The 13,818-nt window shown below is 46.9% G+C and overlaps 1 protein-coding gene across 1 annotated transcript; it reads left to right on the top strand.

The window, feature by feature from the left end:
• The first annotated feature begins 638 nt into the window (after positions 1-638).
• Positions 639-2,614, top strand: mrpl19 (mitochondrial ribosomal protein L19). The gene is made up of 6 exons (XM_084031279.1): positions 639-742; positions 926-1,049; positions 1,153-1,271; positions 1,543-1,677; positions 1,805-1,986; positions 2,122-2,614. The coding sequence occupies exons 1-6, from the start codon at positions 664-666 to the stop codon at positions 2,341-2,343; spliced, it is 861 nt and encodes a 286-aa protein (XP_083887405.1). The 5' UTR covers positions 639-663; the 3' UTR covers positions 2,344-2,614.
• The last annotated feature ends 11,204 nt before the right edge of the window (positions 2,615-13,818 follow it).

Raw genomic sequence — 13,818 nt, 5'->3', positions numbered from 1 at the left:
GGAGGCAAGCCCACCTGAAGGCCCGCGGCCGCTCCCCTGCATGGTCTCAAAGACCCAGAGTTCCCTACCAGACACACGCCACTTGTCGGAGTCGGACCGTTTAACACCGGGACAGGGGACATTTCGTCACATAATGCAAACCCTATATTCACTTTTAATCATTTTTGTAGGCCACATGTTGTTATTGTTGTTGTTACTTTTGTGCTTTTAAAGTAAAATAATTTTCCTTGTAAAGGAATGTATTTATATTGTGATTTTCCTACGTCTTCTAAATACTTCTTTCCCCACTATTCAATAAATGTAAATACATTTACCTAAAAGCTGGCTGGAATTCTTCATAAATGCAGGAGAAAACAACATAAAATCGACAAATGTGGTGTAATTTGGCTCGTCTGTCATCTCAATAGGTCGATGTTTATCATTTAAATGAATTATGTTTTTATATTTGTTATTATTATCATCATTATTTTACTATTCTGTAGGTGCCTCTTCCTATTTTTTTCTGTGCCCTTGAATTAGGTGCGATTATGTCCAAGCGATGAAACAGTTGCGCCATCTTGTGGGAAATACGCCTTACTGCAGATTCGACAGATCGCGTTTCAATGACGTCTCCCTACAGGGCTTCCGTACTATGCGCCCCCACGTGACTACCGAAGGTCAGACATGGCGTCCTGTGCGAAAGGGCTCGACACATTCATGTTTTCGCTGAGGCTATTGCGAAACTTGCGGCTCCAACATGAACGTAAGTAGCAGAAGAAGCGCTGTTTTCTCCGCTAAAAGCTCCCGACCGGCTTGTCATGTAACGTCACGTGCACGAGCTACGAGCTAACAGTAGCTAACGGTCACGTTAAGCTAGCGACTGTTCAACACAACAGCGAGCACCGCTTTTAACAGGCATTAAATACGATGTTTGTGTTATTTCCAGGGTTCGTGTCCACGTCTGCGTGTCGTCTCACTCCGGCCAGCAGCAGCGAGGAGCCGCCGAAGTTCACCCCTCCACCCAAACCCGTCATCATAGATAAAACACAGACTGTGGCGTCTCTGCGGAAGTACAACGTCACTTCAGTCTCTCTCTGACAATCCCAGACACACAGACTCATGCTGTGTATATAAAGTGTGTATTAATATTTAAGAGTGGTGTCTCCCTGTCAGGTTTCTGAGCCCGGAGTTCATCCCTCCCAGACAGAGGACGGAGCCCTTTAAGTTCTACATCGAGAGGAAAGACATGATCCGCAGGAGGAAAGTGCTGGACATCCCTGAGTTCTACGTTGGTAAGGAAACCCGGTTTTAGTTACTTGACAGGCAGATTCCCACTGTGAGGTGACAGCTGTACGATTACCAAAACAATCACAAGGTCATTAACACTCTTCACACACTGCTAATTAAATTGCTGCAACTAGATCCAGTATTTCTGAGACAGTAGCTTTTAAATATCAAGGGAATGTCCTATGCTTTCCAATAAGGTTGTTTTTCTATATTTTTGTATAAAAGTGTGCAAATGATCATAAAGTGTATTAATTGTTATATTTTGATTGGTTTAAGGGAGCATCCTGGCAGTGACCATGGCCGACCCCAACGCCAGTGGGAAAATGAATCGCTTCGTGGGCATCTGTATCCAGAGGGGTGGGAAGGGGCTGGGAGCCACATTTATCCTGAGGAACATCATTGATAACCAAGGTGACGTATATATTTATTTTGTTCTTTTGGTTTTATTAAGTCAAACAATGAGATGTGTTATTGTCGATGTTTAATTGTATTGCTTCTCAGTATTGAGTCTCTCTCTCTCTCTGCACTTTTGTCTCAGGCGTGGAGATCTGCTACGAACTTTACAGCCCTCGTATCCAGAAGATCGACGTGCTGAAATTGGAGAAGAGGTTGGACGACAACCTGATGTATTTGAGAGACGCGCTGACCGAGTACAGCACCGTGGACCCGGACATGAAACCTGTGCCTTTCTCCCCCACCGGAGAGGTGACGCTCAACAAGGTGAGAGAAGTTATCTATACTTAACTTAACATGTATCATTCATATTAATGCAGGTATTATTTATAGTAATATTGATAAGAGTGGGTGGCTGGATTTAAGGACTACAGCATATTACAATTTCTGTCCATCCACCAGCTCAGGGTAAGGATGCGCCCAAAGCCATGGTCCAAACGTTGGGAGCGGCCCAAGTTCAACATCCAGGGCATCCGCTTTGACCTTTGCCTGACCCCAGCGCGGATGGAGCATGCTCAGAAGTGGGCACGGCCTTGGCAGGAGTACGACATGCTGAAGGAGTACGACACGTCCAAGCTGGAGGAGCAGATCCACAGTGAGATCCAGCAGGAGATGAGCAAGTGAGGAACGTCTTCCAGCGTTGCATCAACAGACTTTTTCAGGAGTTAGAGGGAAAAAAAGACATGGCGTGTGAGGTTTGCATGGATGTGGAGGACACAGCTGGATTAAGTAAATCCAGATGTATCACTACGACCACACCGGTTTATATACAGTGAAGCCAGGAAGGAAACTGGTGCTGTAATCTGAGGAGTCATGCCTTCTTCTCTTTGTCAGTTGAGTATGTGACATCCATTAAGTGTTTTCTATAATAAAAGCTATTAAACCTTCAAAGCTTTTGGATTACATCTCTTACTCTCCTAAGAAACACACAGGACTACTCTTTTTATATAGTGCTATATGGTGTTTTGACACTAGGTGGTGCCTTTTCTCTATAAATGCAGCATCCAGCAGTAGTTGTGTAACCAAATCCTTTGTGTGTCCTACAGTGCTTTGTGGGAAACACTGCCTTTGTAAATAAACAGATTATTTAAATTAAAACACACACAAAATGAGCAGCCTGTTACCAAGAAGCAGTTTTTTTTTTTTACTGAGTTACCTGCTTTAAAACTATGAATTAGTAAAGATTTCCAGATGAAACAGTAAACCTGCTTCTTGGATCAGGTCCCGGTAGGCTGCACTTACTAAAACAACAAAAAAACAACCCCTTGGTATTCAGGGACCAAGGACACCCAGTAGTGTTTTACTGTTGTGGATGGAAAATTGTGGTGTTGAGATGGTATGTCAGAGCGTCAGTTGGGTAGCATAAAAACACTTGGACTCCGTATGTTATGTCTACTCTCTGTGAATGTGTGTGTGTGTGTATAAACACGCCGAATGAGTCCCTGCACTCTAATTTCTCCATATTACAGGATGAGACGAGGAGAAAATGGTCTTTAATACAGGAGTAGCAGATGTTTACTGAGCTCATTATGGACCACACAGAGTTTGTGTGTGTGGAGATACAGCGGGAATAAAGAGAGCACTTATTCCTGCTACATTTGAGGTAATGGAGGAAATACAGTCGAGGGCTTTTTTCACCTCGGTGCACAGCGATGCGCGTTATTGCGTGGAGTTAATGTTCCCGCCAAAACTTAACCAAATTGACAAATCTTCTGCACCTGCTGGACGACTGCGTCTCAGCCGCGTTGTTGACTCTCCTCCGTCCAATCAGGGCACGACTCCTGTGTACAGTAGACCCGAGAGCCCGTCCTGCATGTTGTCATTACGCTGCCCACTGAACCAGCCGGCCCTTTCACCCTTTTTCATTTCATCCCACTCTCGGTATTTCTGTTAGGGACTGATTGATGTCCACATGTGGAGGCGGGAACGGTAATGTTTATCCTACAGCAACGCTGCGGAGTCGCTAGAAGCATTCCACGGCAACACCGCTGGACTGGTAAACCAGTTTAAACCACAAAGTTACTCAGTCTCTATTCTGACTGCTGCTCCAAGGAGACTTCCTGCCTCTGTGTGTGTGTGTGTGTGTGTGTGTGTGTGTGTGTGTGTGTGTGTGTGTGTGTGTGTGTGAGAGAGTGTGTAAATCAGGGTTGTGATCTCAACTGTATGTGCCTCACATGCCCTCAGGTTGACTTCCCTGCACCTGGAGTGAAGTTAAAGCCCCTTGGCTAGAAAATGAGATCAAACACCAACTCTCTCTCTCTAAAACACACACACACACACACACACACACACACACCGACAGATAGACACAGCAACGTGCAGACAGGCTATCATATCAGCCTTCACAGACAGACACCTCAAACAATGCCAACTGTAAAACGTCTGGGGGGACCGCCCGTCACTCAAATCCCCACGCGAAACAAGACCCGCTCCATCGACGGTTGCCGTGGAATCGGGGTGGGGCATGCAGGTCCGAGGAGCCCACGATCCCACCTCCTCTTCAATAACAAACCGACTGCAAAAAAAAACTGGGCCGATGATAGCTACAGTGCCCACACTACAACGAAGGTCAGTGCAGGAATGCAGGGAGAGACACACTCCTCTAATCTGTCTTCCTCCCCTCCGCTGGTGTTCCCGTGGCCTTCATATCTCTCTCTCCCTCTCTCTGAAGGGAGGAGAGCGCTGGCTTTGAAAAGGAGGTTGATGGATCGGAGAGGATGTGACACAGAGTGTGCGGCGACTCCCACAGGTGAAGATTTTTTTAGGGGTCACGTCTTCCACCGGGGGCCAATCCACTAAATGCGGTTTCACACCCCCCCGAACCACAACCCCTTTTTCACTGCGTTGATCTCCAACGTCTCTGTCGTTGGTGTGATTTCTTACTCTCCTTGTCTGGGGGAATTAGTTTCACTCTCTCTGTCTCTGCCACGGAGTGTGAACCAGAGTTTGAGCTGTCTGTGCTTATGACAAGTGCAACGGGATACTGGGCCACCCATAGGCCCCAGGTAAATTACACCCTGTCACTGTCTCTGTGTGTGTGTGTGTGTGTGTGTGTGTGTGTGTGTGTGTGTGTGTGTGCGTGCGTGCGTGTTACATGGGGCCACCCGTAGTCCTAGGTAAATTACACACTTGAGTTTCACCATATGTTTCCAGTGAAACGACACGACCGTCTGCTCCTCTCCCGACGGTCCCGTGGGCCCCCGACGGGAGCTCCTGCTGCCATCACTCTCTCTGTTCCACGCCGACCAGCCGACAGCGCCACAGCTGTGAGGAAACATTACATTGTGAGCAGCTGATGCCTGAAGTTTGAACCAGCGCAGTCAGTTTTTAATAACGCGATCCAGTGCAGAGCGGGTCCCGGAGCGGGTCATGGGATAATATCCAGTTTGGGGGGGGGGGGCAAGCATCCGATACATTTACGGATAAAAGTGTCCATCCAAGATGGCATGTGGTCAAAAACATCCATAAGACAAGGATGACTGGGTCATTTAGAAGAGGACTCAAGCAATTTAGTACTTCCACATACTTAAGAGACACCGGAAAAAAGGAGATCAGAGCCAAAGCAGCAAGATATCTAGACTTTTAGCTCCAACAATACTGGATCATGCACCTCGGTAGATTTTCAGTTGAGATTTAGTAGTCTCAAACCGAAGCCCAGATACACGAGTGATGTCACTCGAGTCAGACATGACGAAGCTCCACCACAGAAGAAGACAAACTGTTTGACACGGATATGCAAAATTAGTGGATTTCCCCGAAATTATTATTCAAATGAAACCTGTATTTTCTGCATCGGGAACTTTTTAAACCAAGGTTTTCCATATTTGGAATCTGACTCCCTCGCCTGGGAGTGTAAGTGAAGTATCCCCGAGTTAAAAGAATTCGTCTGGTGATCTTCCAACCCCGTCTCGCTGCCAAGCCATCATATAATGCAGCTTAGTCCGTCCTCCTTGGCGTCTGACACGGCGCTCATTCAGCGCGTGAGCGCGTGCAGCGGGATGAGTGGCAAGACAAATGGATGGTAATCAGTGTGAAGTCACCATTGACATGCATCACCCAGTGCATTAAAAACACGATGGTTTAACTATTCTGCAGTTAAGGACATCTTTGTTAAACTTTTACAGCTCGGGCCTTGATGACTAGCAGGCCCCCCTCGGTCATATGACCAGAGGAACACTGTGACCGGACCTGAGGTGCAAATAATTCTTTTGTTTGAAGGTAATCCAGTCAGATGTCGGATAATCGCAGGGGTTATTTCAGTGTTCATGTCCATGTTTCCCGCTCTGTACAGCAGGTAAGTAAAAAAAAAAAACCCTAATAAGTATAATAAGTCATCTATGTAACAGATAGATTGGAGGCTGTGAGCATTAAGTTGGAAGGACAAAACAACACATTCACACTGGCACGGTGCCACACAATGTTTGTGTCCGGCCCCGACAGCGTTCCTTCACGTATTCAGGTCACAGCTGTTTGAATTGTTTCTCCTTAATGTTTATGTGTTCTCTTTAATCATATTTTCTTCTTTTAGGATGTCCCCGTCCACATACGATCCACGATACCAGCAGCCAAGGCTGTTTGATGCATTCTTCACATCGCCCTGGTATCACGGAGTGTTCCTGCCACGGCCGGTGTGTGTGTGTGCGTGTGTGTGTGTGTGTTCGCTTGTGTTTTAATGCTCAGGACAAGTGAGGCAGGTCAAACCCAGCACATTATTTGTTATGATGGGTTGTTATTCCTGTTTGGTCATGATGACCCTGCCTGGTACTTAAAAAAAGAAGAAGAAAAAAATCAGCCATGTGGTCTGAAAGTATGCTCCCGCTTTGATGTGAGGAGGAAATATTGTGCGTGTGTGTGGGGGGGGGGGGGAGTAGTTTCATTTCCTGGCCTCTGAGGGGCGCCCTAATCTTTGTCGCCCTACGACTGCCTCTATATGGCTCTCAGCCCCCCCCCCCTCCCCGCACAGCTGGTCTTCTTCTCTCCTGAGCTGTAATTGCAGCTCTGTCCTGGGAAATAGAGGGAGGAAATCCCAGAGCTTTCGCCCCGCAACAATGACAATAAAAAAAAAAAAAAAAAAAAGGAGGTGAGGAAAAGAGGAAGAAATCGTTCTTCAGCTGAGATGAAAGAAAGGAGGGAGGCTTAGGGAGGAGGTGGAGGAGTGCTGGCTCGGGAGCGCCAAAAAGCATAGTGGAGGTGGTGGGGGGGGGGGGGGGGGGAGATGAAGGAGAAAGCAGGGGAGGAGGGATGGTGTTGGTGATGGTAGTAAACGCTTGAGTTTATTAACCTCATTTAGTAGAGAGGCTGAGGGTGAGGGGAAGGGGAGGAGGGGTGTGTTCATACTGTGAACGCAGGGCTGGAGTTTGCTAATGAGGGGCTGCAAATGCGCGCACACACACACACACACACACACACACACACTTTTCTTAGCTCATTCCCTCGCTCATACCAGATCCACCTTGATCTGATGCCAAGTATGCAGGCAGAACACACATTCACACAAGCGGTTAATGCCAGCTTCATCGTCCTGCCTCCTCTCATATGTTTTTTTTCTCTCATATCAAGCAGCAACTGATTCCACCCAAATTGCTCTTAGATATACGTAGCTTGAACGAACGGAGTCGAGTTTAGGCCGCAGCATCGTTCAATTTGAGCCAAACCGCATCACTTTTGATTATCTCATTTCTATATTTTGTCGTGTGTGGTCGAACATAGATGTTGCCGTTTATGGGGGGGATTCAAAGTCGTATATGAGCGTGGGAGGCGAGCAGAGCAGTTAAGAGTAAAGTCAGGCAGACGAGGAGACTGCGAGACCTGGGGGTCAAAAAGGTCAACAAACAAATCGTATAAGATCTTGTGAGGTCACATGACTAACCCTGTTTACTACGGTTACGGTCAATTTAAAGAAAATCCAGAACTGTTTGAAGAATCATAGAAAAACACTCTCTTGAATTAATAATTGAATGTCAATAACAAATGGTGTCACACATCATGCTCCTACACACACACACACACACACACACACACCACACACACACACACACATGAAACACCTTCCCGTTCCAGCAGATGAATGCGAAAACATCCTCCTGGTGTCAAAGTCTGCACACACACGATTCAGCACAGCCGAGGTCAAACAACCAACTGTAAAAACGTTCAGTTTTGCATTTCAAAATTGTAAAATATTTATCTTTAGGAGAGATCTGGACCGTAATGACGGCTGTTTTTATTATTTCTCATTTTTTTCACGTCTTTCTGCGATGTTAAATAACCAGATGAAAAAAAAGAAAGAAGCTGTTTTAACACAATCGTGTTAAGTTGTCCAATCAGTTTCAGACAAGCGGAGAGAAAACCCTTCACATTGTCCTGATAGCCACCCACCCCATTCATCCATTATACACGCCGACCACTAATGACCTGAGATGGACACAAAGAATGCACACTTAAGACGCTCGCTGAAGACGAATGAGTGAAGATGCACTCTGAACTATTGACAAATGGCGTGAAACACACACACACACACAACGCAGACACACACTTAGAATGCAAAGTGAAGATGGATGACGCGGCGAAGACGCTCCCTGAACCGGACTGTAGGTGACAAATGATCCCAGCGGGGTGAACCGACCCCCCGCTGTGACCGACCGAGGGTGGGTTATTTTGTGATTTGACAAAGGTTAAGTGACCATTCCTTCACCTTCTTTCTCTTTGGGAGAAAAGAATTGAAAGTCACGTCAAGTTAATTTTAGTTATTAGCCTGAAATCACAAATTTGCTTTGTAATGTCTTTGACACGCAAGCGATGTGAAGTTAAATCGGTCGGTGGGAGACAAAGTTTCTGTCCAGCATCTAAAGTTAAGTGTCTTTGAGGACACAAACAACTTCTATATAAGTCCTATGAATTATAATTATAATTAATTAATAAAAAGGTAGAATTTACTATAATAAGACAAAAGAAACCACCATATGGAACTGCATTTTTTTTTAAAGAAACACTACTTTGATAGTGTAGTTTATAAAGTTTATAAAGAGTCACGTCAAACTTGAAAAAGTGACAAAACATGGGCTTCCTTATCATCCCTGCTCATATGATACAGCTTCTCAAACATACAATAAACCCTTTTACCCTCCGGAACATCCGGCAAAAGAGTCTAATTAATATGCAAATATTTAAAACAGGCCTGAAGTAACGACGAAGCCCAGACTCCACGTGGTTTCTACTGGGTGCTCTTTGAATCCGACTGATGAACCCAGAACCTAATCCGACCCGCCGGTCTGGCGCTCAAGAGCTGTGACCGGCCTCTGGAGGCAGCTCCGATCCGTTCGTCTTCGTGCCGACACGCTGCCCAGTCGCCTCGCTTCAAACACGCACTATCATTAAACTTTTGACCCCGCCGGGTCTGTCACTCTTTGACAAAACGCTGCCCTTTGAATCCTGCGACTACCGTCGATGTAGCGGTCAGCTCTGTCACACTAAGTTTACCCGTCTTGTCTTTATTGTTTGGTCGCCGTATCACTCTCGGAGATGTAAGTCAGCTGCTGCACGATGGAGGGTGAAGCCTTGCACGCCCTGTGACCGTTCTATCGGAGCTGCCATCGCAAAATTACACCTCATTACCCTGCAATAGCCCTCGCTACCAAATTACTGAGCTCCGTTTCACAGCTCATTACCAGCCAATGACAGAAGACAGTTTAATTCTTTTATTGGCAACGCCGCTCTGCCGTCGGGGGGCGGGGGAACGGACCGGCGTACGAACGCGGGCACTGAAACATCACCCATCCTGGTGTAATCAACGTGGGCCGGTCGATATCACATGTTGTTATAGGACGTGGGTGTGGAGTAGCGGGTTTACAGCAGCTTAGCCAGCTGATAGCCCAGATAACAACGCGGTGTCCATTACCCGCTGCTCCATCCAGCCACCATTACGAATTACCTGGGGGTCGCGACCTCCAGAGCCACTCAGCTTCCCTGCCACTCTCCCCCCCAGCCAACCGCTGGCCAGTACCACTCAATACCCCAGGTCCAGTTTCCCCATCGGTATCAACCCCCACAGCACGGTCCCCCCCTAGTAGTGTCTGGATGAAGGGGGGCTGGGGGGGTGTTGGCGCCTAAGCAGCAGCAGATGTGGCTCCGCAGAGAACACCGGCCCTAATTAACTTCAATGGATTTCCTAATGCGACAGCTACCATATTTCATTTACCGCGCACCAGACCCCAGCGGACCTGACGGGGGCCAACGGATACTTCCACTCTCCTGCATCGCCAAAGAGTGGCGGTGGAGGGATTTGGGTGAAGGGGCGCACTGGGGTGGAGGAGATGGGGGGGGGTGTGAGGCGAGGGAAGAGGTGGGGGAGTAAGGGATGTCGGAAACCAGAGCAGAAGACACGACCCCTCTTACCGGGAGGAAATCAATTAATTCAAGCCTCTCTTTTTCTTTTTATGATGCAGTGTGTCTGCAGCCGAGTCAGCAATCTGAGGCAGACGTCAGAGCTAATAGCAAAAGGCTGCGATCATTACATTAGATCAACAAGGGAGGACGGGGGAGGAGGGGGTTGTTTGGGTGTGGAGAACCGACGGAAAAGATAGGGGCAAAAAAAAAAAAGAGATTAAAAAGAGGGCAACATGGACGCTAAGGGAGATGGATGCGAGGGGAGAGAGGGAGTGAGGGAATTTATGGTCCCGGGTCTTATTGTTCCTGTACACGTGAGAGTGCACAGCTGGGGGAAAAGAGGGAAATGGGGTACAGATGTACTGTATCAAACACAGAGGCCTGGACTTCAATAGATACATTACGATGCGCTCCCCCGCTGCACTCCCTCTCCAAACATCAAAACCTTCTACCTTTCTCACCCTTCCAGCTACCGCGCACCCCCCCACCCCCCTCCCCAACACACACTCACCTGATAGCCCCTTTCTCTCACTAATATCCGCATCCTGCCCTATGTGTGTGTGTGTGTTTTGTCTTGCTCTGTGGCGGTAGGTTGCATTCATTTCACTTTACTCACTTCATTCTCCTTTACTTTACAGGCGCAGCAGGTATCGGGGCTTTGCCAGCAAGCTGTGGCCTCCTTTGAACTGTGACGAGCTTGGTTTAAAACCTACCTAAACACACACACACACACACACACACACACACACGTACACATGTTTGCAATGTCCAGCCCTAATGACATGGGTATATTATCATGCCCCAGACGACAATACATCACAGCTGTTCACACTTGCCCCCTCCGCTCCTTCCACATCCCTTTAACACACACACACACACGCACACACGCACGCACACACATATAAATCATTATGAGAGGACATATGCAGGAAGAAGTCGAAGCAGGGGAGGGTGAGAGAGGTTTGTGCCCCCTGAATCTCCAGGATTTACCCCATGTTCAGGACTGCAAAGAGGGAGGGGGGGGAGTCATGTGGAGCAGGGGGTATCACTGGAAGTGGAACCGGCCGTGACCCTCTCCTCCTCCTCTCCCCCTGCTAACTAAAGAGAGAGGGAGAGAGAGAGAGAGCGGTTCCCTGAGGAGCAGAGAGCTGAGACGTTGGATAATTCCCGGTGCTTTCCCGGTGCCTATAGAGGAAGGGGCCCCTCTGGATTTGTCAGTTGTGGCTGCAGCTGTCTCCGGGCAAAATGGACCACAGTGGACCTGACACTTGATCTCTCTACTCTTTCTCTGCCTCTCTTTCTAGTCCTTTTATCTCCCTCTCTCTCTCTCTCGCTATGCACTAACTCTCTGTCTGTCTCGCTCCATCATTCCTTTCACCGTCTGTCTCTCTTTTTTCTTTCTCCATCTCCAAGAATATGCCCACACTGAAGAGAAGCACAATTTCAAAATACGGTTTTCACACACTAATTGCGAGTTCACGTCACCGAGAACAGGAATGAGACTCAACAGACACTGCACTGTCTGTCACAAATCAGGGTTAAGGATGACGATTCTGCCTTTTTCCTATTATTTAAGCACGAGGATCTTCACAAAAACAACAGGAGAAGGGCTTTTTTCAATGCATACTTCTCTTTACTGAGTAGCTTTATGGGTTAAGAAGTAATACGAGGACATTCATACAAGAACATCTTGAAGCTAATAATACATATAATCTAGAATGTATGTGTAAAGCACCATTCATACAACAAAATGTACATAATCTATAAAAATGTACCATGACAACAGTGAACAGACTACTTAAACATCTGAATTCAAAGGTCAGTCCTGTGATATCTTATAGAAAGGGTTCTCAGTGGGGTATTCACACAGAAAGCTATTTCACAGTCTGTACATCTGCTCGCACTCCATAATAACAAAAGGCAGCTTCTCAACGCGTCTGCGTCCAAGCTGTTAACAGTAAAGTCAACTCCTTAGTGCGAAGTGACGTTCAAGAAAGATCCATGGACGAAAACCATTTTCACGCATTTAATTGGATTTAAGTGATTTCAAGCTTTGGAAAGGATGTTGCCTTAACGAACTAGTCCATGTTAGGAAACTGTGTTTTCATTTTATGATTTTCAAAACACAGAGCAGAGGATACCGGAAGGCAGCTTCTGAAAGCACTAAAATATTACAAATAAATGCAATCCAGCGAGTTTATTGCTAAAAATCAGAAGTACACTGTTGCCCATAACGTTGGAATATTTTGTTTTCAGATAAAATCCTCTGTTTATTCCTATTTAAATGCATCACTTTGGACCAGGTGCAATGATTACATTATGTGTCATAATTACCCAGGAGAAATTAATTCATGCATAACATTTGTTAGGCGCGATAAAAGACAAGACATTTGCAAATGATTCCAACTTCATGGACATACATGTATTTTGTAGCAGTTTCTCCTTGAGTGAGGTTTAATTGACACATCAGTGGCTGTACCTGAGAAAAGCATCTTAAAAAAGGCCTTTCCATCTCACGTAATTGGCCTCCTTTGTCCATATAACACATCTGGCTCCCAGAGCCATGCAGAGTCAGACCCACAGCCTCTATAAAGTGAAACACCATCCATAAAATCTCCATTAGAGCAGGGCTGCCTAGAGGTCGGCGTGAGGAGAATCAGGGGGTCACCGCTCCAACTGTAATGCCTTCACACATGAGGTTAGAGGTGAGCGCTGTTGACATTCCTCCCATGACTGTCTGATATTAGCATGATTGATCCGCCGGAGCGATGCTCTGGGAGGTACACTCCCCACTTAGCTCCCGGACTTAAACATTTATGTTTTGGTCCCGCGTCTTCCCCATCTATCCGTCTTCCCCCTCTCCGTCCTTTGTCTGTCCGTGCATCTCGTTCGTCCTCTCTTTCTCTCGCCTAAATGTCTGGTGGATCTCCAGGCGAGGCTTTAGTGTCACACGGGGGATTGACCTTGGAGAAACGGTACCAGAGAGTGTTTATCTGGCTTTCCTCTTAGCTGAACCGAGATAAAAGAAGAGAGGCGTGATTGATCGCCCACTCTTCGGCCCGAGCCCTTCATAAGGTTTTCTGTTAGCAGTTCCATGCGAGCTACAGTAGAGGGCTGTGAGTTATTCCCATGTCAGATTCCACACCTTCTGAGTGCCGTCGGCTTCGGACGGGAAGACTTTGACTCCTGCTCAAGAAGAGTTTTCTCGTTCGGATGTGTGAATTGATAGGAAATGATGGAGGAAAAAAATAGTGCGCAAAAAAAAAATAAGCAGCAGACACATCAGGATAATAGCGTGGACTTATGGCTCTTAGTGACAAACTGCAAGTGTGGATGGGAATCTTGGCAAATACCCGCCAATAGTCTGAGGTGAGACCTTGTGTGCCTGACGTGTCCTCGCCATGTGCCACGCCTCGGCCCGATCCGTTTGAAAACGGACACAACACGTTTCCTCGGCCTTCACGCAGGCTTCGTGAAACGAGGATACAATTATGATTTACAGGCACTTGTGATTTACAGTAAGCACACGGCTGAACCGAGCACACCCGCCGTTCCCGTAGGCCGCTCGGTCATTAGAGCCCACTCTGAGTCCAGCTTATCTGTCCCAATCAAATACGCCAGCCCCGTAATACCCCAGGATGGACTAAATCACATGTAATTGGAGGTTCTTTATTTTTTCCAAACTCCTGAGCTCTGTGAAGATAACCCACCCCCCCA

This window comes from Eutrigla gurnardus (assembly GCF_963514095.1).
Source record: "Eutrigla gurnardus genome assembly, chromosome: 16".
Taxonomy (NCBI): domain Eukaryota; kingdom Metazoa; phylum Chordata; class Actinopteri; order Perciformes; family Triglidae; genus Eutrigla; species Eutrigla gurnardus.
This window is presented reverse-complemented; position numbering and strand designations above follow the sequence as displayed.